The sequence below is a fragment of the Phytophthora ramorum genome (genome assembly GCF_020800215.1).
Source record: "Phytophthora ramorum isolate Pr-102 chromosome Unknown Phyram_PR-102_s0002, whole genome shotgun sequence".
Taxonomy (NCBI): Eukaryota; Oomycota; class Peronosporomycetes; order Peronosporales; family Peronosporaceae; genus Phytophthora; species Phytophthora ramorum.
In genome coordinates this window covers 5619252-5642682 of record NW_027150648.1, presented here as the reverse complement: position 1 = coordinate 5642682, position 23431 = coordinate 5619252, and the positions used below count along the sequence as shown (strand labels likewise).

Sequence of the window (23431 nt, the reverse complement as noted above, 5' to 3'; positions counted from 1 at the left end):
TGCGGGTATGCCAAGACGCCAAAGCCTGTCACGAACGTCATCTCGAAGCGGCGAGTTTTCAAATCTTTAACCCGAAAGTCTAAAAATCATGCCGGTGGTGGAGGGAACGCTATGCCTGACCTGCTTCAACGTGAGCCTTACGTTTTGCATACCCACCACCGCTGCCTGACCCCACAACAAGAGTGCGAAGCGTACTGGTCTGCAGTTTTTATACAGAGGATTCCAGTGGTCTCCGCTCATAGCTTCGGGCCATTCCTCAATCGACCAGCGTCCACCCAAGTCGCCTACTCCCCCCTCCAGCCATGCACAAGTCCGCACACGACTTCGACGAGGCCAAGCGCCACAAAGATGCCATCTCCAGGGACGCTTACGTCAGCGGCCTGAAGGCCGGCGCCTGGGCCAGTCTGGCCATGGGCGCGGCCGTCTACGGCGCCAACGCGTACCACCGCGGCTTCCGCACACGCCTCGGCGTCAGCGGCAAGTGGGCGCTCGTGGTCTCGGCCTACCTGGCCGGGTTCGCCATCGTGGCCGAGAACCGCCTGCTGGTTGGGGCCAGGAACCCCGAGCAATACATGGCCTCGCTCGACCCGAGCTTCGTCGAAGTCCGCAGGGTGACGAGCCACTTGCCCCTGCACAAACGAGCAGCCAACTTCGTGTACGATCATCCATACCGCAGCTTGACCACCGTGGGGGTCCCTCTCGTGGGCAGCATCTTCGCCTATCAGACCACGAACCACGGCATCAATCGCTCGCAGCAGATCATGCACACGCGCATCTACGGCCAGGCCGCCGTGGTGGTCCTACTGCTGGGCTCCATGGCCTTCCACGACTACATGGCCAAGCGCGGCCGCTTCGAGGAGGACGAGGACGACACGCCCAAGATCCAGGAGCTCACCGTCTAAAGTCTTGTCGAGCTCCCCATTTGAACGGTAGTTCAAGAGACTTGCAACAGTAGGGGAGACACGTAGTTTGTTACGAGCCACTCAGCAGAAACCATTGCGAACAACAGGATCATCACACGGAGGCTGGCAACTACCAGGCTGAGCAAATAATAACTTGCTGCCTAACAACACTTTCGGTGTACCACCCCAGGTCACTCCACAAGACTGCGAAGCGAGTGTTCTTATGCAGGTCGTTCGGGTGATAATTGGTCAAGCCGTCCTATACCAGAAGAGAATGTCTGGAACCAGCCTCGAGGAGGACTGCTAGATGCCGTAGCGACGGGCGTCCACTCCTGCAAAGCGCACGCGGCTGTTTACTGCCGACGGCGCCGACAAGTTCAAACATGACAAAACAAGCAGCGTGGCAGGAATTTCCTGGCCGATTTGCGCTTTCAGCTGGCATGTCTGTCGTGTCGCTCGTCCGCCCGCTGTCGCCGCGTTGCGCCGTGTGCCTGACCTGCCTCGGCAGGTGATCGACGCTCCATCTCTACAGTCCGATGGAAAGGCGGTGGTGCCAATGCCAATGCGCAGTCGGTCGAGACCCTGCCGCTGTCAATCCGCCACTTTGAAATAGGACGCGAACGAAGACCCCAATGGCGTCTTCACCCGCGGTACCCTTCGGCGCCATGTTGCCGGAACTGTCGCCGCCCATGCTCGAGAAGAGCGGATACACTCGCGAAAGCGGTCGGACCATCCCCAACGGCACGTCGGACTATTCCAGCAACGCCGACAACAGCCTCCACTGCCGGGCCGTGGCCGCCAAGTACGAGGAGTTCATCAACCCGTGCGTGCTCAGCTGGACCGACCTGAGCTACGCTGTGCCAGGCCAGAAGTCGGCCAAGAACCCGTACGGCAAGAAGCTCATCCTCGACAACGTGAGCGGACGCAGCGCCCCCGGCGAGCTCACCGCTATCATGGGACCCTCCGGCTCGGGCAAGACCACACTCGTCGACCTGTTGGCCGATCGCATCAGCTCGGGCCTCGTGACAGGAACGATCGAGCTGAACGGCGTCGACCGCGTGACCAAGACGTTTCGCGCCGTGACGAGCTATGTGGCCCAGGAAGACACGCTGCTCGGGTCGTTTACCGTTGTGGAGACCATGAAGATGGCGGCCAAGCTCAGTCTGCCGAACAGCGTCGTGATGACAGACATCCACTCGCGCGTGGAGAGCGTCATGGACGCAATGGGCCTCGCAGCCTGCCGGAATACGTTGGTGGGCGACATTTTCCGCAAGGGGCTATCGGGCGGCCAGAAGCGGCGTCTTAGCATCGCCATCGAGTTGCTGTCGAACCCCAGCATCCTGATCCTCGACGAACCTACCAGCGGCCTCGACTCCAGCTCCGCCCACAATGTCATGAAGTATATCCTCAAATTATGCGGGGAAGGCAAGAACGTCATGTGCACGATCCACCAGCCTTCGTCGTTGGTCTACGACATGTTCACGAATGTGATTGTGCTCTCGGGAGGCCAGACCGTGTACTGCGGCTCGCGGCCCAACATGATCCCGCACTTTGCATCCATTGGCTTCTCCTGCCCCAAGTACATGAACCCGGCCGAGTACTTTGTGAACCTCGTGAACACGGACTTTGAAGACCACGTGGACATCACCAAGTTGGTCTACGCCTACGCCCAGAGCAACGTCAAGAAACAGCTACTGGACCAGCTCTCGGCGGATCGAGTCACGCTGCAGTCTCTGCCGGACATCGAGCTCAGACCTTCGTCCGCTATGCGGCAGTTCAAGGTGCTCATGTACCGCAACACGCTCAACAACATCCGCAACCCGGGCATCTACTGGATCCGCCTCTTCATGTACTTCTGCCTGAGCTTCATGGTGGGGACCATGTACCTGAGCACGAACAACGAGCTGACGGAGGAGGACCTGGTGCCGCTGCTGTTCTACGTGCAGGCGTTCCTGGTGTTCATGTCGGTGGCCGTGCTGCCCTTCTTCATCGAGCAGCGCGCCGTGTTCGCTCGCGAGCGCGCCAACAGCTCGCTGAGCGTCGTGAGCTACGTGTGCGCCAACTTCCTGGCGACGCTGCCGGGCATCTTCGTGATCGCGGTCATGTCGACGGCGCTGGTGGTGCTGCTGGCGGGACTGAACGCGTTCGAGTACTTCCTGCTCAACCTCTTCCTGTCGCTTGTGGTGTCCGAGTCCATGATGCACGTGATCGGGTCTGCGGTGCCGCACTACATCATCGGCATCGCGTTGGGTGCGGGCGTGTTCGGCATGTTCATGCTGTGCGAGGGTTTCATGGTGCCTCGCGCCTCCATCCCAGACTACTGGATCTGGGGCTACTACCTGGCGTTCCACTCGTACTCGTTCGAGTCGTTCGTGTTCAAGCAGTTCGAGAACGAGACGTCGGACGCTGCGAAGGCCATTCTGGCCAAGTACGGCATGGAGAATGTGGACGTCATGCAGGACATGCTGTATCTTGCAGCCTACATCGTGGGCTTCCAAATCATTTTCATGTTTATCCTGTGGAAATACCACACCGGTCGTCGCTGAAATGTAAGCAACTAAACGTATCAATAAACGAATTCTGTAAGGCAGAGAATACTGCCACAACATGAAAAACGGATGGCATCTCGCTACAAAGCACAAATATCGGGCCCTCACGGTGACAGAACCCTAAGCCGATCAATGCGACCATGCTCGGATCTTAAACCGCAGACGTTGTTTCGGCTTGCCGAGCGTGTTGGGGTCCACCCCCTCCTGACATTGTTGATAGAGAAAAATCGACAAATAGGCTACATACAAAACTAAGTGATTCATCTTGTGGCACGCACGTTGTTGTTGGTACAGCTCGTCAACATAGCCCGCAATCGCCCTGATAAATTGACAGAAGGCGTATGCACGAGCAAACTTATGAACGAGCGTGCGAGTGCCATGTAAGGCTCCTCTCGAGCCCACGCGGGACTCGCTACGCCTGACCGTTGTCCTCTGAGCTTTTAGCAGCGGAACGGCGGTCACATCTTCGCGATAGCCTCGCTCCCACCTGTGTCAGTCTCACGACGTGACTCGGACGTCTCGTCAATGCTCGGCCGCTTCAATCTCTGCCAGAAAAGGCGTCGCTCGATGACTCCACCTAGCGTTTCCTGCAGCAGTGTGAGACGATGAAGCGTATCCCAAAGCCGGCAGAATCCCTTGCGAACCTGGATAGCCCCCTCGTCCCATCCGGTCTCAAGTTCATTCGTGAATTTACCACGTTTGCGGCAATGGCGTCGATATCGCCGCGAGGGTACGCGATACTCGAGAGCGACCACAGCCAGGAGAGCAGCCACGCTGGATTGATGGCCACTCCGTCCGAGAAACCTCGCGGTCGAGTCCCCAGTATCTATGACCGCGAAATCGAGATCAAGTACGAGCGCATCCGGAACCCGTGCGTGCTGAGCTGGAGCGACTTGAGCTACACGGTCAAAGGCAAGAAGACGCCGGAGCTGCCGTGGGGCACCAAGACCATCCTGGACCGAGTCAGTGGACGCTGTGCCCCCGGAGAGCTCACGGCCATCCTGGGGCCTTCCGGATCGGGCAAAACCACCCTCGTGGACCTGTTGGCCGATCGGATCAGCTCCGGCGACGTGTCTGGAGCCATTGAAGTGAACGGCGCCGAGAGAGACCCCAAGACGTTCCGAGCGGTGACCAGCTACGTGGCCCAAGAAGACACGTTGCTGGGCTCTTTCACGGTAGTGGAGACTATGAGGATGGCCGCCAAGCTCAGTCTCCCTAGCACCGTCACGTCTCAAGAGATCGAGGTGCGTGTGGAGAACGTCATGGACGCCATGGGCCTCGGTACGGCCCGCGACACTCTCGTGGGTGACATTTTCCGCAAGGGCCTATCGGGCGGCCAGAAGCGCCGTCTTAGCATCGCCATGGAGTTGCTGTCGAACCCGAGCATCCTCATCCTGGACGAGCCCACGAGCGGCCTGGACTCCAGTGCTGCTCACAACGTCATGAAGTTCATCGTCAAGCTCTGCGCCGAGGGAAAATCCGTCGTGTGCACCATCCACCAGCCTTCGTCGCTGGTCTACGACATGTTCACCAACGTCGTGGTGCTGTCGGCGGGGCAGACGGTGTTCTGCGGCCCTCGAGCCAAGATGATCCCGCACTTTGCTTCGGCTGGTAACGAATGTCCACAGTACATGAACCCGGCCGAGTTCTTCATCAGTCTGGTGAACACGGACTTTGAAGATCATGCAGAGGTGCCCAAGCTCATCTACGCCTACGCTAAGGGCGACGTGAACAAGCAGATTCAAGCCCAGATCGTCAGGGACCGAACGACACTCAAGCACCTGCCGGATATTCGGAAACGCCCGCCGTCGGCGCTGCGCCAGTTCGGCGTGCTCATGTACCGCAACATGCTCAACAACATCCGCAACCCGGGCATCTACTGGATCCGCCTCTTCATGTACTTCTGCCTGAGCTTCATGGTGGGGACCATGTACCTGAGCACGAACGACGAGCTGACGGAGGAGGACCTGGTGCCGCTGCTGTTCTACGTGCAGGCGTTCCTGGTGTTCATGTCGGTGGCCGTGCTGCCCTTCTTCATCGAGCAGCGCGCCGTGTTCGCTCGCGAGCGCGCCAACAGCTCGCTGAGCGTCGTGAGCTACGTGTGCGCCAACTTCCTGGCGACGCTGCCGGGCATCTTCGTGATCGCGGTCATGTCGACGGCGCTGGTGGTGCTGCTGGCGGGACTGAACGCGTTCGAGTACTTCCTGCTCAACCTCTTCCTGTCGCTTGTGGTGTCCGAGTCCATGATGCACGTGATCGGGTCTGCGGTGCCGCACTACATCATCGGCATCGCGTTGGGTGCGGGCGTGTTCGGCATGTTCATGCTGTGCGAGGGCTTCATGGTGCCTCGCGCCTCCATCCCAGACTACTGGATCTGGGGCTACTACCTGGCGTTCCACTCGTACTCGTTCGAGTCGTTCGTGTTCAAGCAGTTCGAGAACGAGACGTCGGACGCTGCGAAGGCCATTCTGGCCAAGTACGGCATGGAGGACGTGGACGTTCCTCGCGACATGCTGTTGTTGGTCGTGTATATTGTTGCGTTCCAGGCCATCTTTGCCTTCATCCTGTGGAAGTTCCACACGGGCCGCCGTTAACAGCCTAAGCTTACAATAGTATGGAGACCGAGTTGCTATTTGCTGCTTAATATTAATGATTTCGAGTGTAGCTTGTGGGGGTTATCTGCATTGTTATACGAACTCTTTAGTCAATTGCTGGCCAAGTTGAAGTTGTGACAATACCCGTATGCGCGTCTGAAAACTTAGACGGAAAGCATACATTTGCTTCACAGCGAAAGTGAGGAGGTTGTCCTCTACGTCCTCATCCTAAGATCTCCCTAAACCTTCTCTCGATGTGGGACGAGAGAACCCGTGCTTCACTTGAGCTCAATTGGGTTTGTGCCGGGATACGTTCAAGCCTTTCCCTCGTTTGGGAAACGTGCAAATCGATCGTGCTTTTCAGGTGGCGGGCCCGTCATCGTCGCTGGGTTGCGGACCGCAACTTGCTGTCGATCCCCTCAAGGCTTGAAGGCATTCCTCCACGACTAAACCACCGGCTCGACAGTCGACTGGCTTTAGTGTTGTGACCAATAGTTTACATTATAGTAGTCGTAGGCTTGTCATAATGGCAAAGTTCGCTAGTCTTGCCATGAGTTCATCGAGCTCACCGAGTTCATTCTCCTTTGCCCACAGGCATTACATGTGTAGCGCTCTGCCACCATCAGCGCACTAATGGCCAGGCGAATGCTCACCCGTCTATGAAAGACATCACATCAACTACCGGACATCTGAGTCGGCATCTGTAGACGCCCTTTGCTTCCTTTCAGGATAAAGTTTCATTAGCAAACTCATGATTTTTGATCTTACAATATCCACGTTAGCTAGAGTATATCTTACGTATATTGGTTGACTATTGATGCCAAGTCATACTGTCTGCCTAAACTATCTCGCTTAACGGCGTCCCGTGTGGAACTTCCACAGGATGAAGGCAAAGATGGCCTGGAACGCAACAATATACACGACCAACAACAGCATGTCGCGAGGAACGTCCACGTCCTCCATGCCGTACTTGGCCAGAATGGCCTTCGCAGCGTCCGACGTCTCGTTCTCGAACTGCTTGAACACGAACGACTCGAACGAGTACGAGTGGAACGCCAGGTAGTAGCCCCAGATCCAGTAGTCCGGGATGGAGGCGCGAGGCACCATGAAGCCCTCGCACAGCATGAACATGCCGAACACGCCCGCGCCCAACGCGATGCCGATGATGTAGTGCGGCACCGCAGACCCGATCACGTGCATCATGGACTCGGACACGACGAGCGACAGGAAGAGGTTGAGCAGGAAGTACTCGAACGCGTTCAGTCCCGCCAGCAGCACCACCAGCGCCGTCGACATGACCGCGATCACGAAGATGCCCGGCAGCGTCGCCAGGAAGTTGGCGCACACGTAGCTCACGACGCTCAGCGAGCTGTTGGCGCGCTCGCGAGCGAACACGGCGCGCTGCTCGATGAAGAAGGGCAGCACGGCCACCGACATGAACACCAGGAACGCCTGCACGTAGAACAGCAGCGGCACCAGGTCCTCCTCCGTCAGCTCGTTGTTCGTGCTCAGGTACATGGTCCCCACCATGAAGCTCAGGCAGAAGTACATGAAGAGGCGGATCCAGTAGATGCCCGGGTTGCGGATGTTGTTGAGCGTGTTGCGGTACATGAGCACCTTGAACTGCCGCAGAGACGAGGGCGACGGCTGCTCGATGTCCGGCAGGTGCTGCAGCGTCTTGCGGTCGCTCTCGATGCGCGTGCTCAGCTCCTTGCGGGTCTCGCTCTGAGCATAGGCCTGCACGAGCTTGGGCACGTCCGCGTGGTCGTCGAAGTCCGTGTTCACGAGGCTGATGAAGTACTCGGCCGGGTTCATGTAGTTGGGACAATCGTAGCCGGACGACGCAAAGTGCGGGATCATGTGGCCGCGCGGGCCGCAGTAGACGGTCTGCCCCGCCGACAGCACCACGACGTTGGTGAACATGTCGTAGACCAGCGACGAAGGCTGGTGGATGGTGCACACGACGGTTTTGCCTTCGGCGCAGAGCTTGACGATGAACTTCATGACGTTGTGCGTGGCGCTCGAGTCCAGGCCACTCGTGGGCTCATCCAGGATGAGGATGCTCGGGTTCGACAGCAGCTCGATGGCGATGCTAAGACGGCGCTTCTGGCCGCCCGAGAGGCCCTTGCGGAAGATGTCGCCCACGAGTGTGTGGCGGCACGTGGCCAGCCCCATGGCCTCCACCACGTCGTCCACGCGGGCCTCGATCTGCCTCGTCGAGACGCTCGTGGGCAGACTGAGCTTGGCGGCCATGCGCATGGTCTCGAGCACCGTGAAGGACCCGAGCAGCGAGTCCTCCTGGGCCACGTAGCTCGTCACGGCGCGGAACGTCTTGGTCACGCGGGCCTCACCGTTGAGTTCGATGTCGCCCGTCACTTCTCCGGAGCTGATGCGGTCGGCCAGCAGGTCCACGAGTGTGGTCTTGCCCGATCCGGACGGGCCCATGATGGCCGTGAGTTCTCCAGGCGCGCAGCGGCCGCGGACGTTGTCCAGGATGACCTTCTTGCCTGCAGGCGCGTCGGCCGTCGAGCGACAGGCGACAGAGTAGCTGAGGTTGTTCCAGCTGAGCACGCACGGGTTGGTGAGGTGCTGGTAGGACGGTTCGGTCTTGCCTCCCGTCTCGAGCGCGTCGAGCGCCGTGTAGGGCGTGGAGTGCGGCGACGCCATGACAGAGATGGATGGAGTTCGGTCCGGGTCCAACACGAAGAAGCACAAGCTTAGCGCGGTGCTGCCGGTGGAGGAGCGGAGGCGGTCTCGTTCCCACTGCGCGAGTTCGATTGTGAACGACACCGGCTGGCTGCGTCGAGGTGGCGCCGCGAATTGCAAAGTGTGCAAATCCCGGGCCGTCTCCTGGGCCGAGCCTTTCCAGGTGGGGGCTCGACACCGCAGGACTGCAACAGGGACACACACGGCCGAGAGGTACCGTCACTAACGCCGCCGCTGATGAGGACGACGCTACGCGGGTCAGGCACCGCCCACAATTCGCGAAAACATACGGGTCCTGTCATTTTGTGCGATTGGATGCCGTGTGCCTGACCCAGGGCCCGAGTCAGGCGTTGCGACGTCAGCGCGCGAAAAGGTCATCATGCATGCCGCCGTTGGAGGGGGAGCTCGACAGGGGGTGCAAATCGTGACCAGAGGAGCCGCTGCCATTTGACGGACGCTGCAGCTGGACGACGGTATCCTGCATGGCGTGCTTATCTTGTCGGACAATGCCCGTGTGGTGCCTGACCCGCAGCCGCGGCTTGCCCTGCTAGTCACGCGTGGCGGGCCTCCTCACCTTTTGCGCTACAGATTCGCTTGGAGCAGCTCAGAGCCGACAGCAACCCATCAGATGGCCGGCGCGTTTTGCTAATAAGCGCCTTCAACTTGACCTTGTCCACCTTATGCCCTTGGCACCAAGTGTCGAGTCCCGACTGCATTAACTGCATTACGCTCACGAAAACGTAGTGGCCCAAAGCTCTTACGACTCGCGGTATCATCGGCTATTGATACAGAATTGAACGCCCGATAGCTATGGTCTCCACGGGCATCCAGGTCGATCGTGCCTCCGTGAGCTACGGACACATCCGCTTAGGGAAATATTGCACCTGCCGTAAACCAAAGATTCGCTACGCCTGACACGATGTGCCTATCCGGTCAGGCAACGAGACTCGCTCAAAGGATCATGTTTACTGGATACCTTCGCCCCGAAATGGTCAGGCACCAGCAAACACAATCACATTAGCGCAGTCGCCGCCATTCGCCAAACTCTACCATTAGCCACAAGTCCCAGTAGCCATTAACTAGTAAACAACCTGCATCTTCATGACCTTCGTCATGGAGTCACCCCGTTCAGCAAGAGGCGTATCGTACGCCATGTTGGAATCCCTTGAAATCGGTGGGAAGCTAGAGCCGTCCTACCAGCACCTCACCAACCCGAGCGTGCTCAGCTGGAACAACCTTAGCTACTTCGTGGCCTGCCCCAAGTCACCTGAGACTCCTACAGGCAAGAAGGTCATCCTGGACAACGTCCGCGGCCGCTGTGCACCTGGAGAACTCACGGCCATCATGGGCCCGTCCGGCTCGGGCAAGACCACACTCGTGGACCTGCTGGCCGACCGCATCAGCTCCGGAGAAGTGACGGGCGACATCGAACTCAACGGTGAGGCCCGCGTGACCAAGACGTTCCGCGCCGTGACGAGCTACGTGGCCCAGGAGGACTCGCTGCTCGGGTCCTTCACGGTGCTCGAGACCATGCGCATGGCCGCCAAGCTCAGTCTACCCACGAGCGTCTCGACGAGGCAGATCGAGGCCCGCGTGGACGACGTGGTGGAGGCCATGGGGCTGGCCACGTGCCGCCACACACTCGTGGGCGACATCTTCCGCAAGGGCCTCTCGGGCGGCCAGAAGCGCCGTCTTAGCATCGCCATCGAGCTGCTGTCGAACCCGAGCATCCTCATCCTGGATGAGCCCACGAGCGGCCTGGACTCGAGCGCCACGCACAACGTCATGAAGTTCATCGTCAAGCTCTGCGCCGAGGGCAAAACCGTCGTGTGCACCATCCACCAGCCTTCGTCGCTGGTCTACGACATGTTCACCAACGTCGTGGTGCTGTCGGCGGGGCAGACCGTCTACTGCGGCCCGCGCGGCCACATGATCCCGCACTTTGCGTCGTCCGGCTACGATTGTCCCAACTACATGAACCCGGCCGAGTACTTCATTAGCCTCGTGAACACGGACTTCGACGACCACGCGGACGTGCCCAAGCTCGTGCAGGACTACGCCCAGAGCGAGACCCGCAAGGAGCTGAGCACGCGCATCGAGAGCGACCGCAAGACGCTGCAGCACCTGCCGGACATCGAGCAGCCGTCGCCCTCGTCTCTGCGGCAGTTCAAGGTGCTCATGTACCGCAACACGCTCAACAACATCCGCAACCCGGGCATCTACTGGATCCGCCTCTTCATGTACTTCTGCCTGAGCTTCATGGTGGGGACCATGTACCTGAGCACGAACAACGAGCTGACGGAGGAGGACCTGGTGCCGCTGCTGTTCTACGTGCAGGCGTTCCTGGTGTTCATGTCGGTGGCCGTGCTGCCCTTCTTCATCGAGCAGCGCGCCGTGTTCGCTCGCGAGCGCGCCAACAGCTCGCTGAGCGTCGTGAGCTACGTGTGCGCCAACTTCCTGGCGACGCTGCCGGGCATCTTCGTGATCGCGGTCATGTCGACGGCGCTGGTGGTGCTGCTGGCGGGACTGAACGCGTTCGAGTACTTCCTGCTCAACCTCTTCCTGTCGCTCGTCGTGTCCGAGTCCATGATGCACGTGATCGGGTCTGCGGTGCCGCACTACATCATCGGCATCGCGTTGGGTGCGGGCGTGTTCGGCATGTTCATGCTGTGCGAGGGCTTCATGGTGCCTCGCGCCTCCATCCCGGACTACTGGATCTGGGGCTACTACCTGGCGTTCCACTCGTACTCGTTCGAGTCTTTCGTGTTCAAGCAGTTCGAGAACGAGACGTCGGACGCTGCGAAGGCCATTCTGGTCAAGTACGGCATGGAGGACGTGGACGTCATGCAGGACATGCTGTATCTTGCAGCCTACATCGTGGGCTTCCAGATCATTTTCATGTTTATCCTATGGAAGTTCCACACAGGCCGCCGGTGAGCAAGCGGTGCCGACAGCCAACTAAATGTAAGTAAGATAATGAAAGTGTGTCAACGTGTAATGAGAACCTCAGTGAAGATCTGAGAATGACTGCAGCAGCGGGCTGCTGTTTGCTCTGTGCATGTAGCGCAATTCTTTCGTGAAATGGCAGGTTATAACCACATCTGGGTTTTGTTTGTGGCGCTCACAAATTGTGGTAATGCAGGTTGATCCACGTTCATATGCTTTGCTATTCCTTCATACTGCACCATCGACTTAACGGCCCACTTGAGGCCTCGAGGAGAGATTGAGCGGCAGGTTCTTGTCTTTACAGGGCTAACGTTAGGAGCACAATGCCGGTAGTCCAGGTGCCATTAGCATTGGACGTAACAGTATAAGTGGACGCCTTTGCAGCCGGCTGGCTCAGTAGTTCTGAGAAGCCCCTTGCAAACGCTGCTGTCTTCAACCCCCACAGCTTGGTACCAGGTCTAGACGCTCACCGCCATCGCCACCGCCACCGCCATGCAGCACTGCAGATACTCTGATAGTGCACCACCAAACGAGCGGCCACAATTCGTCGGCGTGATCTATGCACCGGATAGGTCAAAAGTCGATTTGAAACACCCCTCCTCATTCATATATATTTCTTTGGTAACAAATCACATGCCATCCGTTCTATCCTCCGACTCCGCTCAACAATCCGCAGCCAGTCACAAAGAGCCCCTCTCCTCCTCAGATCATGGTGTTCCTCCGCAAGCTCCTGGCCACGACGGGCCGCCGTGCGGCCACGCGCTCCATGGCCACGTTCGACCGCACCAAGCCCCACCTGAACGTAGGCACGATCGGGCACGTGGACCACGGCAAGACGACGCTCACGGCCGCCATCACCAAGGTGCTGTCCGAGACTGGCGGCGCCGAGTTCACGAGCTACGCCGACATTGACAAGGCTCCCGAGGAGCGCGCGCGTGGTATCACCATCTCCACGGCCCACGTAGAGTACGAGACGGACAAGCGCCACTACGCGCACGTGGACTGCCCGGGCCACGCCGACTACGTCAAGAACATGATCACGGGCGCGGCCCAGATGGACGGCGGCATCCTCGTGGTCTCGGCCGGCGACGGCCCGATGCCGCAGACCCGCGAGCACATTCTGCTGGCCCGCCAGGTGGGCGTGCCGGCCCTCGTGGTCTTCATGAACAAGGTGGACCAGGTGGACGACGAGGAGCTGCTGGAGCTCGTGGAGATGGAGATCCGCGAGCTGCTCGAGGCCTACGACTTCCCGGCCGACGACATCCCCGTCGTGCAGGGCTCGGCCCTGGCTGCCGTGGAAGGCCGCGACCATACCATTGGCCGCGACGCCGTCCTTAAGCTCATGGACGAGGTGGACGCTTACATCCCGGACCCGGTCCGTGACTTCGAGAAGCCCTTCCTCATGCCCGTGGAGGACGTGTTCTCCATCTCGGGCCGTGGTACCGTCGTGTCGGGCCGCGTCGAGCAGGGCGTGATTAACACCGGCGACGAGGTGGAGCTCGTGGGCCTCAAGGCTAGCTCCAAGACCACGTGCACGGGCGTCGAGATGTTCAAGAAGTCGCTGGACCGCGGCCAGGCCGGCGACAACGTCGGCCTGCTGCTGCGCGGCCTCAAGCGTGACGAGGTGCTGCGTGGCCAGGTGCTGTGCAAGCCCGGCACCATCAACCCGCACACCAAGTTCGAGGCTGAGGTGTACGTGCTCAAGAAGGAGGAGGGTGGCCGCCACACGCCGTTCTTCAGCAACTACCGGCCGCAGTTCTTCTTCCGTACCGCCGACGTGACGGGCGACATCCAGCTCAAGGCCGGCACGGAGATGGTCATGCCTGGCGACAACACGGCCATCGACATTGAGCTCATCCACCCCATCGCGCTGGACAACGGCATGAAGTTCAGCATCCGCGAGGGCGGCCGCACCATCGGCGCTGGCGTCGTGTCCAAGGTCGAGTCGTAGATATTTTCTGCAGAACGACTGCAGTAGATGCGTGGGAGCGAAGCAGACGTCGGCGTCGTGTCGAGCTTCGTATACCAACAATACATACAATCACTAACACGCAGTGCCGCGTCAACGTTTGATTCTTGTGCCATGATTTCAAAGCTTCATACATCCAATGTTATGCCGTTGCTGTCTATATTTCCAATAACTGTCCTCTGACGTCTCATTTAGTCAAGCTCGTCGACGCTAAAGAATTTCTGATCCCGTGGTGCTGAGGTGTCATCGGTAGTGTAGCTCCTCGAAAACTGGCGATCGGGTTTGTCCTGACTTGGAGGAGGCATCGAGCCGCCCGGGTTGAAACCTTTCGTGTAGCTATTCGTTCGTCGCGAGTTGCTGCTGCCGGCCGAGTCGCTGTTCTCTGAAAACTGCGGCGGGTTGAGGTGGCCGGTCTCCCGCAAAATGCCGGAGAAGTAGTCGAGCTCTTCCTGGTTCCACTGCAGCTCCTTGGAGTTCGCGACGCTCGCTCGCCCCACAAACGTGGCGAAGCCTTCCATGTTCTCCGGGAAGTCGGGCGGCGCCGGCAGCCACGCGTCCGAGTCGCTCTCGGAGAAATCGTGCGAGTTCGGCGACGACGACGGGCTGCTGCTGCTGTGCTTAAAGCCGGACGACACGGAGCTCGAGCTCTGGAAGTTCTGCTGCTGGGTGCTCGACGACTCGTTGAGGCTGCACATGTAGAAATTTGACATGGTTGGCCGCGTGACCTCCGAGATACACTGCGAGCAGAAAACCTCCTTGCCCGACTTGTGCGTACGAAGCTCGAGGCGGAACACGGTGCACGATTCGCGGCACTTCCTGCACGTGTTGCGACGACAGCCCATGCACAATTTCAGCGAGCCGCTCAGCATACTGGGCTTCTTCATGCACACGTCACAGGAGCTACTTGTGGACGGGATGCGCTCAGCGCTGCTTGCCAGGCGGGCCGAATACGCCTTGGCGCGCGCTACAACAAGGAGGTTCCCTACAGACAGCATCCGCTCGGCCGTGATGAGCTCGCTCACGCTGCGCGGCAAAGTGCCGCCCATGGAGGCGCTCCCCATGATGAAGCAGCCGACCCATTCTTCCTGCACCTGTCGGAACAAGTAGCACATCGAGATGGTCGCGCGCTCCAAGTTTGCCTGTCCGTTGGCCGGGAACTCGTCCAGGTCGATCGAGTCCGTGACGCAGTAGACGAAGTACCGCCCCTGACGATCAACAATGCGGCCGATGCGGTGGTACATGAGCATATCGCGGTCGTGGATCAGCGAGGCGGTCGTGGGCGTCTTGAGCGCCATCCACTTGATGCCCGAGAAGACGACGCTACTCGTGGCCGGGTTCTTCTCGAACACGTGGAGTACGCGCGCGTCCAGGAACTTGTCGGTCGTGATGCCGAGACTGATCCGCATGCTCTCCGTGTCGTCGGAGTACGTGCCACTGAGCATGTCCTCGACTGTGCCGGGCATGACGCCGCTGCAGAGGTAGACGCGGCAGTCCTGCGTCTTGGACTTGCCGCGTTCCCTGTAAATGTTGAGCGACTTTTTGCGCTTGACGAGCTTCCAGTGCTTGGACGTCCGGACGTGCTTCTTGTTGGTGTGGAACTGGTCGTACACATGGAGCGCCTTGTCCACGAGGTCGTCGCTCGTGGCCTCGAGCTGCTGGCGGCGCTCCTTGGAGAACTGCAGCTTGGGGATCCCCCCTAGCGTCGAGCTGCCCGGGTCCATTCTGTCCAAAGTCTCACAACTGCAAAGTGGGGACTTTCGTGGCTGTGCAACGCTAGACTCGGCGGCCACCAGTGCCCCCTCAAATCCCGCACACTCGCTTCTGCATCTCCATCCTGTTCCGTCGGGCCCCGGTCTATGGCAGCGGCGACAGGACGACGAGGGGCAAAGGGTTCTCAATTCGAGACTCAGCGAGTCAGCAAGTGCAAAGGCAAATCTGAGAGAGCGAGCAGAACCCCGAAGAGACCGGAGACAAGTTTCGGACTGCCGTGTGCATGTGTCGGAATCGTCATCGTATCAAGCGATGCCTGCTTCGAAAGCAGCTAGTTGCCGCAAGTTGCGCTTTTCACAGGTGGCTCAAGTGTTTGATGCAGCCAGGCGCCTCGCGCGTATCTGCGGCGCTAACGATTGCAGAAAAAGAGTTCACATCGTGTTGTTGCTCGCGAGAGGGTCATCACCACCAACCGAGAGGAAGGATCGAGGCTTTGGTCCGCCAAGAGGGAAGTGTAGCTATCTGTTTCCCATAAACAAAAACTGAGCCGGAAAAAAAATTGTTCTCGAATTTTCGGCTACTCAACTTCAACCAATGTGTCCTCCACATGTCCTCCTCGTCGACCAGTGAAGGACAACAGCCGACCGCTCTGCAACCTTGGCAAGTTGCAGGCGGTCTGGCAGCGTGGGATGACTGCAAGAGCGTCGAGGAGCTCCGATAACGCGAGTGCAAGCGGAAGGATGCTTTCACTGTGGACGAACGGAGTCTCTCGCGCCTTTGTGGCTTGCATCTCGGCGTTGTGAGGCTTGGCATCGCATATCCATCTGTCGACCACCGCGGTCTCTGGTCGATCGCCGAGTTGAAGCGCTGGAGCGCCAGCTTCAACGCCAGAGACGCCATGGGCCATGGGCCTCTCTTGCATTCGACTGAAGCTGGCAAAGATTCTCGGCCCACCGAGTGATGGGAACGCCAAGATAGCTGCAACATTCAAATAGTGAAGGTGAGTAATTGCAGATGGCTGTGGTTTGTTTTGGGTTGTCGCTTGCGGCAGAGGCAGAGAGTTCAGAATGTGAGGAAGAGAGCGAGGGGGCGCGGGTTGCTGCGGCGGTTCGCGGCCACTTCTCGCTTGGCCGCTCAATCCAAAGGCCATGAACAAGGAGAACGCCAAGGTGCGCGGCAACCAGCGCAAGCTCACGTTCCACCGCCGCAAGAAGCCCAGCGCGCTGCAGATCGACCCCAATGCGGCGCCCACGCGCACGAGCACCTTCTTCGGCACGGTGGGCTCGCCCATCAAAATGGGGCCAGCCCACGGCGCGGCCGGGGCCCGTCGCGTGCCAAAACTGCCGCCTCGGCCCACGCCGGACGCGCCCGTGGACTCGGAGGCCGCCACGCTCGACATCAACCAGAAGGCGGCCTTCAGAGAGGAGCTGCGCCGCCAGCAGAAGGCCAAACAGCGGGCTGAGCGGGCCACGCCGCCGGCCGAGCAGCCCGAACCCAAAGAGGACGAGGCCGGCGTGGCCACGGTGCGCAACGACGCCGGCCGCAAGAACCGCGGCCGCCGCAACTCGACCGAGTTCCTGGGCCAGACCATGGAGCCCGTGCAGCAGCTCAAGCTGGACGGAGCCAAAAAGGCCAAGATCCCGCACTTCCTCTCGGCCTGGTTCAATGCCGGCCACGACACCAAAGCCACGAACGACACGGACAATAGCGACGCCGAGTCGGCCAAGACCGACGCCACCATAATCAGTGCAGAGGAAGCGCGGGCCAAGGCGATCATTCAGGTGGCAGACGTGGCCGCCGTCGCGGCCAAACCGCCGCCGGCTCCGGTGGACGCGGCCAAGGACAAGTCGGCCGTGAAACACCGGGCCACCAGCTACAGTCAGAACATCAACTTCAATGAGATCACTCTAGGTCGCATGATCGGGGAAGGAGCGTTTGGCAAAGTGCACGAGGGCAAATGGCGCGGCAAGAGCGTGGCCGTCAAGCTGCTCATCTGCCAGGACCTGCGCAGCGACATCCTGAACGAGTTCCAGTCCGAGGTCGAGATCATGAGCGTGCTGCGCCACCCTAACATTTGCAGGTTGCTGGGCGCGTGCATGGACCCGCCCCACCGAGCGCTCGTGGTGGAGCTGCTGCAGCGCGGGTCGCTCTGGGGCGTGCTCCGGATGAACCGCAAGTCCATCGACCAGGAGATGCGCTCCAGGTTCATCTACGACACGGCCAAGGGCATGTCGTACCTGCACCACTTTGAGCGGCCGATTCTGCACCGAGACCTCAAGAGCCCCAACTTGTTGGTGGACAAAAACTTTAACATTAAGTTGTCGGACTTTGGCCTGGCCCGCGTCAAGGCTCACGTGCAGACCATGACGGGCAACTGCGGCACGGTCCAGTGGATGGCGCCCGAGGTGCTGGGCAACCAGAAGTACACGGAGAAGGCCGACGTCTTCTCGTTCGGGATCGTCATCTGGGAGATCGTCACGGGCGAGTGTCCGTACGACGGCATGAGCCAGATCCAGGCGGCGCTCGGCGTGCTGAACCGCAACTTGCGGCCGAACATCCCGCGAGAGTGTCCGCCCTTCTTCTCGCGACTCATGAAGGCCTGCTGGAACCGCCAGCCGGAGCTGCGACCCAGCTTCCCGCACATCGTCAACGCCTTCCGCACGTACCAGAGCTCGATCTCCGAGTCGCGTGCGACCAGCAGCGCTGCAGCGTCCGCCAAGGCCGCCATGGCCGCGTCGGTGGCCGCGTCGTAGACTGCCACTGCCGGCCTTGCAGTACACTTGACTCGACTTGAAGAGGAATGCTGAGGACGATACAAGAGAGACTTGATTTCTAAGGGTAACACGAAGAAGCAGACAAGGGACTCACTAAACGATGATGCACGTAGTTTCATGTACGCGTATTCCCTGACTTTCTACTTGGTTCAACACTAATCTGAGACCATGATGACTCATTGGTTAGACTACCGTGTGTGAGTAGTAAGTTGTCTTAATGTAGTGCTCTACCGGCACACTTACCAACGTGAGGACATGGAGTTTGCTTGACGCATTTGCTTGGCTTTATTTGAGTTTATGTATACGCACGACACGCACGTGGGCCGCCTTCCGCTCACAGCTCCACCCTCCGTCTACAAGCTGCTGGTGATGACATCGGCAATAGCGATGATGATGTTGAACATCTGCGAGTACATGCCGAGTCTGGAGGCGTAGGCCATCTGCGCCGACGTGTTGATGAGTGGCGCGGCCAGCTCGGCCTTCCTGACGCTGTCAAAGTCCTTGCTGCCCTTGGAGCGCACGTCCTGCAGCTTCTTGCGGAAGCGCTCCTTGACCCAGCCCTGGATCCGCAGCACGACGCTGAACCACTCCTCGAACTCGAGCGTGCGGATCGACTTGAGCACGAAGAACGTGCGGCGCAAACTCTCCTCCTCGTACGAGATCATCATGCCCATGAGGAAGATGACACAGACGTAGCCGGCGTACTGCTGGTAGTAGGTCGGCGACAGGCTGCTGGCAGCGATGATGATGCCCACAGCCACCACGAACGTCGTGTACGTCGCGTAGATGAAGCGCACGCGGAAACCAGAGCGGTGAGCGAAGAGCACGGCGTTCAGGAAGCCCATGTAGTACACGGGCTTGGGCTGACCGGGGGCGGTGTTGTGCGACCTCTCGTACGCGTCCACGTTCTTGCCCGTCGACACAGCCAGCAGCAAAATGCCCATGCAGCACACGTGGCTGGCAATCACGAGAGACGAGAAGATCTGCGTCGAGCGCACGTATCCGCCCTTGTTGATGAGCACGTCCAGCACGCGGTCTTTGGTCGCGTACTTGATCTGCGCCGCCTCCACCACCAGCTTCAAGCGGGCCTCGTCCTGCGTGGATCCCTCGGGCCCTTCAGTCGCAACGTTGCTCTTGCTCTCAAAGTCAGCGTTGGGCTGCTTGACTCCGACCGAGACCATCGAGTCTCTTGTGAGCGCGGCGTTCTTGGCTTCCTCGGCCTCTTTCACCCATCGAGCGTAGAAGGCTTTACCCAGGAAGTACATGAACAAGGCCGCCGAGAAGTAGAGCGGCACCGTCACTCCAAAGCGCAGCACCAGAGCGTACGTCAAGTCGCTGTCGTCAACCAGACTGTCCTTCTTGACCTTGAGGAACTTGATATCCTGCAGCAGCAGCACCAGTTGGTTGAGCAGCAGCGTCCAAATGGCGAACCGAATCGTTCGGAACACGCCCTGGTGCAGCGAGCCCGAGTTCGGGTTCTCGTACGGGAACGGGTCGATGAGGTACCAGTACCGGTAAAAGCACTCCTCGACCTCCGGGTGGCGAAACTTGAGCGACCAGCGGTGCATGAGCGTCTTTTTGCTGAATTTGTCCGTCTTGATCTCGGCCACTGCGTCGGCGTCCATGGTCCCGGAAAACGGCAGGTGCAAACAGAAGTTGCGCCGCCGCAAAAGCTCCTGTCGGTACTGCGACACCATTCCGCCAATGGCCGTGATGCCGTAGTTAATGGCTTGGTACGAAATGTCCGTGAACGAGTCGAACGTGGAGGGATTCGGCAGAGAGTTGCGCACCGACATCATGACGATCAGGTAGCTGAAAAAAATACCCCAGCCGATGCAGCACGACTTGACGTAGCGCATCCTCGTGATGCCGAAGATCGGGATCAGAATAATCAGCAGCGGGATGATGGGCCCCTTGGCCTTCTCCACGGGCTTTTTCGCGATCATCAGCACTGCAACGATGACGAACACGGCCGCAGTGACGTTTTCCAGGTATTTGCGCCCCAGTCCCGTGAAAGTTGCGCAAATGCCGAGCGCCAACGTGGGCAGCATGACGCCGAACGTCATGGCCATAATGGCCGTTTCGTCCTGATCTGTGCGCCCATTTGTTGCGCTTGCCGACCATTTGTCCGACTGCCACTCGTTCAAATAGAGCGCGAGGAGACCCACAAACCCGATGAAGAAGCACGCGCGAACGCGCAAAAGAGACGTTTCTTGCGCGATTGCCACGTAGTTGGACTCGTAGAACGTGGGGGCCACGTCCGAGAAGAAGAGCAGGCGACTCATGTTGGTCTGCTGCTGGATGCGCTGGAATTGCTGCGTGTAGTAGTTCTTGGCCTTGATCTGCTTCATGATGGCTGCAAAAAGTGCAAACGTTAGCGCAAACGTTTTACACAAAAAAGTTTTGCAACGTACAGTTGAACCCGCCCGTGTAGTTTGGCGGCGCATTTGCGCGCAAGATGGTGTCGTTTGCGTCTTCATCCGTGTAGGGCTTGGTGCTGTGCGAGAGCACGCGGCTGCGGGCGTGACTCTGACTCATGCTGGCGCTCTGTCGACTGCGAGACATGCGGCTGTTGCTCTTGGGCGTGTCGTTCTTGAGCTCGACGAAAGAACTGGTGCGCTCTTCCATAATATAAGTGCGGTCTTGTGCTGCTGTTGCCATTCACGGGCACTGTTGCAAGAAGACCTGCAAAGTTACAGGGCAAAGGGTTAGATGCGTCAACTATTTGCGCAAAACACTACGCGAAGACGCACGCGTTGCAATCCGCTCGATCGGTCCCGTGCGAATGCGGAACTGACGGAGAGAGGAGCGAGCTGTGGGCAGAGAGGGTCGGTTCCCCGATTCGCTCTTGAAACGGGTCGCGCACGACACGAACCGGCTGGCGGAGCTTCAGCACACACCTAACCTGCACTCAGAGGAAGAGTCGTCGCGAATGCAAAAGCCGAAATGAGCTGACTTTTGCAGAAGATTTTGGCGCCGGTGGTGCGGCGGGAGGGAAGTCGTGGCCCACCCATGAGCGCAAACGGGCGGGACTTGTAGCCAGAAGCGCGTGACCCCTCCTTTTGAAGCCATCGCCTGTGGTCGTCGGGTTGAAACAGGCAAAGGCAAGTTGCGCGAAGGAGGAACTCGAGATTTGGGCACCATGGATCAGCTGCAGCCTTTTGCAGCAGAACAAGGGATTACTGTGCCAGTATGAGACTCGGGCGCTCGAGACCGCAATCCGAGCAAGTGTCCTTTGCTGTGTCCTTTGCTGTATCCTGACAGTTTTGCACGCACGAAATCCGCCGTTAGTCGACGGTCGCCAATCATTGTGAAGCTGAACAAGCCAGATCGCCATACTGAACACAAGTCACCTGGCGTATCACCTGTCAACGGCAACCCATTTGGTTGGTCATCGTGCGCGTCAACAGCAATGCGTTGCATGTACCCGCACCTGCTTTAGGTGCAAATGTATAGGATATGACTCTCCAATTCAACTTCTCTACTGCCTGTAGCCACCAACTTTCCCAACTCAATCCAACTCGTCGATGCACACGGCCGCAGGCTTCACGCGAGACGTTGACAATTCCGAGTCCACGTCTGCACCGGGCACGCGAATACGCACGTACTCCTGTCGGTCCTCATCAAACACGACGGTCCACTTGCCACTGTCGTTCGGCAGACACTCGGTCCACGGACCCGACTCCACCGCCTCCTCTTCGAAATACCTGGCCTCCTCGTTGTACAGCTCGACCGTGGGGCTGCTCGAGTAGTCGTACCGTGTCGGAGGCGACTCCTGTTGGCCAGTTGAAGTGGCCGAGCTGCTCGAGTTGTCCCCACTCCAATGCCTTCTCCTTCCGGACGAGTGGATCGACGTCTGGTGGCCCGACCCCCGTCGCTCTCGACGTCGTGACCGGCTGCTGGAGCTCTCGAGGAAGTGTGTGATCTCCAGCAGCTCCTCCTGGTTCCACTTGATCGTGTCCTCGTCCATGGCGATGCTGTTGTGGCACCGCCGCGTGAACTCGGCCAGCTTGTCGAGTCGCACGGACTCGTTGAGCCCCGACCTGGACCCGGACCACTCGGTCTGCTGCCGTCCACTGTCGGAGATGCCCGACCGCGAGGACCCCAACCGAGACCCGCGCAACACGCCGTGCACTTCCTCGATCCCCGCACTGCTCTTGGCGCCTCCGTGGCGAGTCACCTTGTCCACACACAAGAGGCAAAAGTACTCGGTGGCCGGCTTGGCCGACCGCAGTTGCAGGCGGAACACGGAGCGTCGCTGCCGACACTTCCGACACACGTGCTGTCGGCACCCCATACAGAGCTTATGTGCGAAGCCCAGCATCTTCGGGGGCGGGCTCATGCACACCACACAGTGCGGGGCGCCGTCCTCCACTGTCCGCTGTGCACTCTGCGCCATGAGCGCTGAAAAGTGCTTGGCGCGCGCCACACGCAGGAAATTGCCTGCACTGAGCACTCGTTCGGCTGCGATGAAGCTCGCGATGCTCTCGGGGATCATCGTGGGCAGGTTCATGTCCCCCAGCATGAAGACACCGAGCCAGTCGGCGCTCAGCTGGCGGTACAGATAGCACCACGACACGTGCACGCGTTGCACGCCGCGCTCTCGATTGGCCGGCCGCTCCGCCAGCTCGACCGACTGCAGCGCGTGGTAGGCGAAGATCTGTCCGTGGCGGTCCACGATGCGTCCCATGCGCTCGTACGTGAGCATGTCCTTGTCGCTCAGCAGGCCGCTGGAGCCCGCGAAGCCGCGCATAACAAACCACTTGAGGCCTGCGAACACGACGGGCGCATGCAGCTCGTGCGCCTCGAACACGCGCAGCACGGCGCCGTCCACGAACTTGTCGCTCAAGAGGCTCTTGCAGATGCGCAGGCTCTCGGTCGAGTCGCAGTACACGCCATTAAGTGCATCGTTTAGCGTTCCGGGCACGATGCCGCTGCCCAGCAGCACGCGCGGCCCGTCCGACACCCGCGGTCGGTACACGTTCATGGCGTTGCGACGCCGCACGCGCTGCCAGCCACCGAGCCGCGCAGCCGCGTGGAACTTGTCGTGGGCCGACAGCGCGCGCTCGAGAAGCAGGTCGCATTGGTCGTCGAGCTGCTCGCGGCGCGCGGCGCTGAACTGCACGGCCGACAGACTCGACGCCATGGCGGAGGAAGGTCAAATGGCTTGTCGATTGACATTGGCACGGCGAGGGTTCGAGTGACTTGGAGTATGTATGCTCGGGTCATCTGGTGTGCAGGCGAAGGTCATCAAACCGAGGCTGAGCTGGTCGGTGGACTG

The 23431-nt window shown here is 59.5% G+C and overlaps 8 protein-coding genes across 9 annotated transcripts; 4 read left to right on the top strand and 4 right to left on the bottom strand.

Moving 5' to 3' along the window:
• Positions 1-302: 302 nt before the first annotated feature.
• KRP23_3112 (uncharacterized protein) lies at positions 303-902 on the top strand (the record flags this gene model as incomplete). The annotated part of the gene is made up of 1 exon (XM_067887925.1): positions 303-902. The coding sequence occupies one exon, from the start codon at positions 303-305 to the stop codon at positions 900-902; it is 600 nt and encodes a 199-aa protein (XP_067750472.1).
• A 5995-nt stretch (positions 903-6897) lies between these two features.
• On the bottom strand, positions 6898-8712 carry KRP23_3111 (ABC transporter G family member 1; the record flags this gene model as incomplete). Its single annotated transcript, XM_067887924.1, has 1 exon — positions 6898-8712. The coding sequence occupies one exon, from the start codon at positions 8710-8712 to the stop codon at positions 6898-6900; it is 1815 nt and encodes a 604-aa protein (XP_067750471.1).
• A 1383-nt stretch (positions 8713-10095) lies between these two features.
• KRP23_3110 (ABC transporter G family member 1) lies at positions 10096-11688 on the top strand (the record flags this gene model as incomplete). Its single annotated transcript, XM_067887923.1, has 1 exon — positions 10096-11688. One exon carries the CDS (start codon positions 10096-10098, stop codon positions 11686-11688), a length of 1593 nt encoding a protein of 530 aa, XP_067750470.1.
• A 718-nt stretch (positions 11689-12406) lies between these two features.
• Positions 12407-13648, top strand: KRP23_3109 (Elongation factor Tu; the record flags this gene model as incomplete). Its single annotated transcript, XM_067887921.1, has 1 exon — positions 12407-13648. One exon carries the CDS (start codon positions 12407-12409, stop codon positions 13646-13648), a length of 1242 nt encoding a protein of 413 aa, XP_067750469.1.
• Positions 13649-13857: 209 nt separating this feature from the next.
• Positions 13858-15387, bottom strand: KRP23_3108 (uncharacterized protein; the record flags this gene model as incomplete). 2 transcript variants are annotated; one of them, XM_067887919.1, is made up of 1 exon in its annotated part: positions 13858-15387. In XM_067887919.1, the coding sequence occupies one exon, from the start codon at positions 15385-15387 to the stop codon at positions 13858-13860; it is 1530 nt and encodes a 509-aa protein (XP_067750467.1). The 2 variants fall into 2 exon arrangements, with proteins under 2 accessions (XP_067750467.1, XP_067750468.1); XM_067887920.1 differs by having other exon boundaries at positions 13858-14184.
• Positions 15388-16524: 1137 nt separating this feature from the next.
• On the top strand, positions 16525-18129 carry KRP23_3107 (putative serine/threonine-protein kinase; the record flags this gene model as incomplete). Its single annotated transcript, XM_067887918.1, has 1 exon — positions 16525-18129. The coding sequence occupies one exon, from the start codon at positions 16525-16527 to the stop codon at positions 18127-18129; it is 1605 nt and encodes a 534-aa protein (XP_067750466.1).
• A 374-nt stretch (positions 18130-18503) lies between these two features.
• Positions 18504-20811, bottom strand: KRP23_3106 (uncharacterized protein; the record flags this gene model as incomplete). Its single annotated transcript, XM_067887917.1, has 2 exons — positions 18504-20506; positions 20565-20811. The coding sequence occupies 2 exons, from the start codon at positions 20809-20811 to the stop codon at positions 18504-18506; spliced, it is 2250 nt and encodes a 749-aa protein (XP_067750465.1).
• An 850-nt stretch (positions 20812-21661) lies between these two features.
• On the bottom strand, positions 21662-23296 carry KRP23_3105 (uncharacterized protein; the record flags this gene model as incomplete). Its single annotated transcript, XM_067887916.1, has 1 exon — positions 21662-23296. The coding sequence occupies one exon, from the start codon at positions 23294-23296 to the stop codon at positions 21662-21664; it is 1635 nt and encodes a 544-aa protein (XP_067750464.1).
• Between the last annotated feature and the right edge of the window lie 135 nt (positions 23297-23431).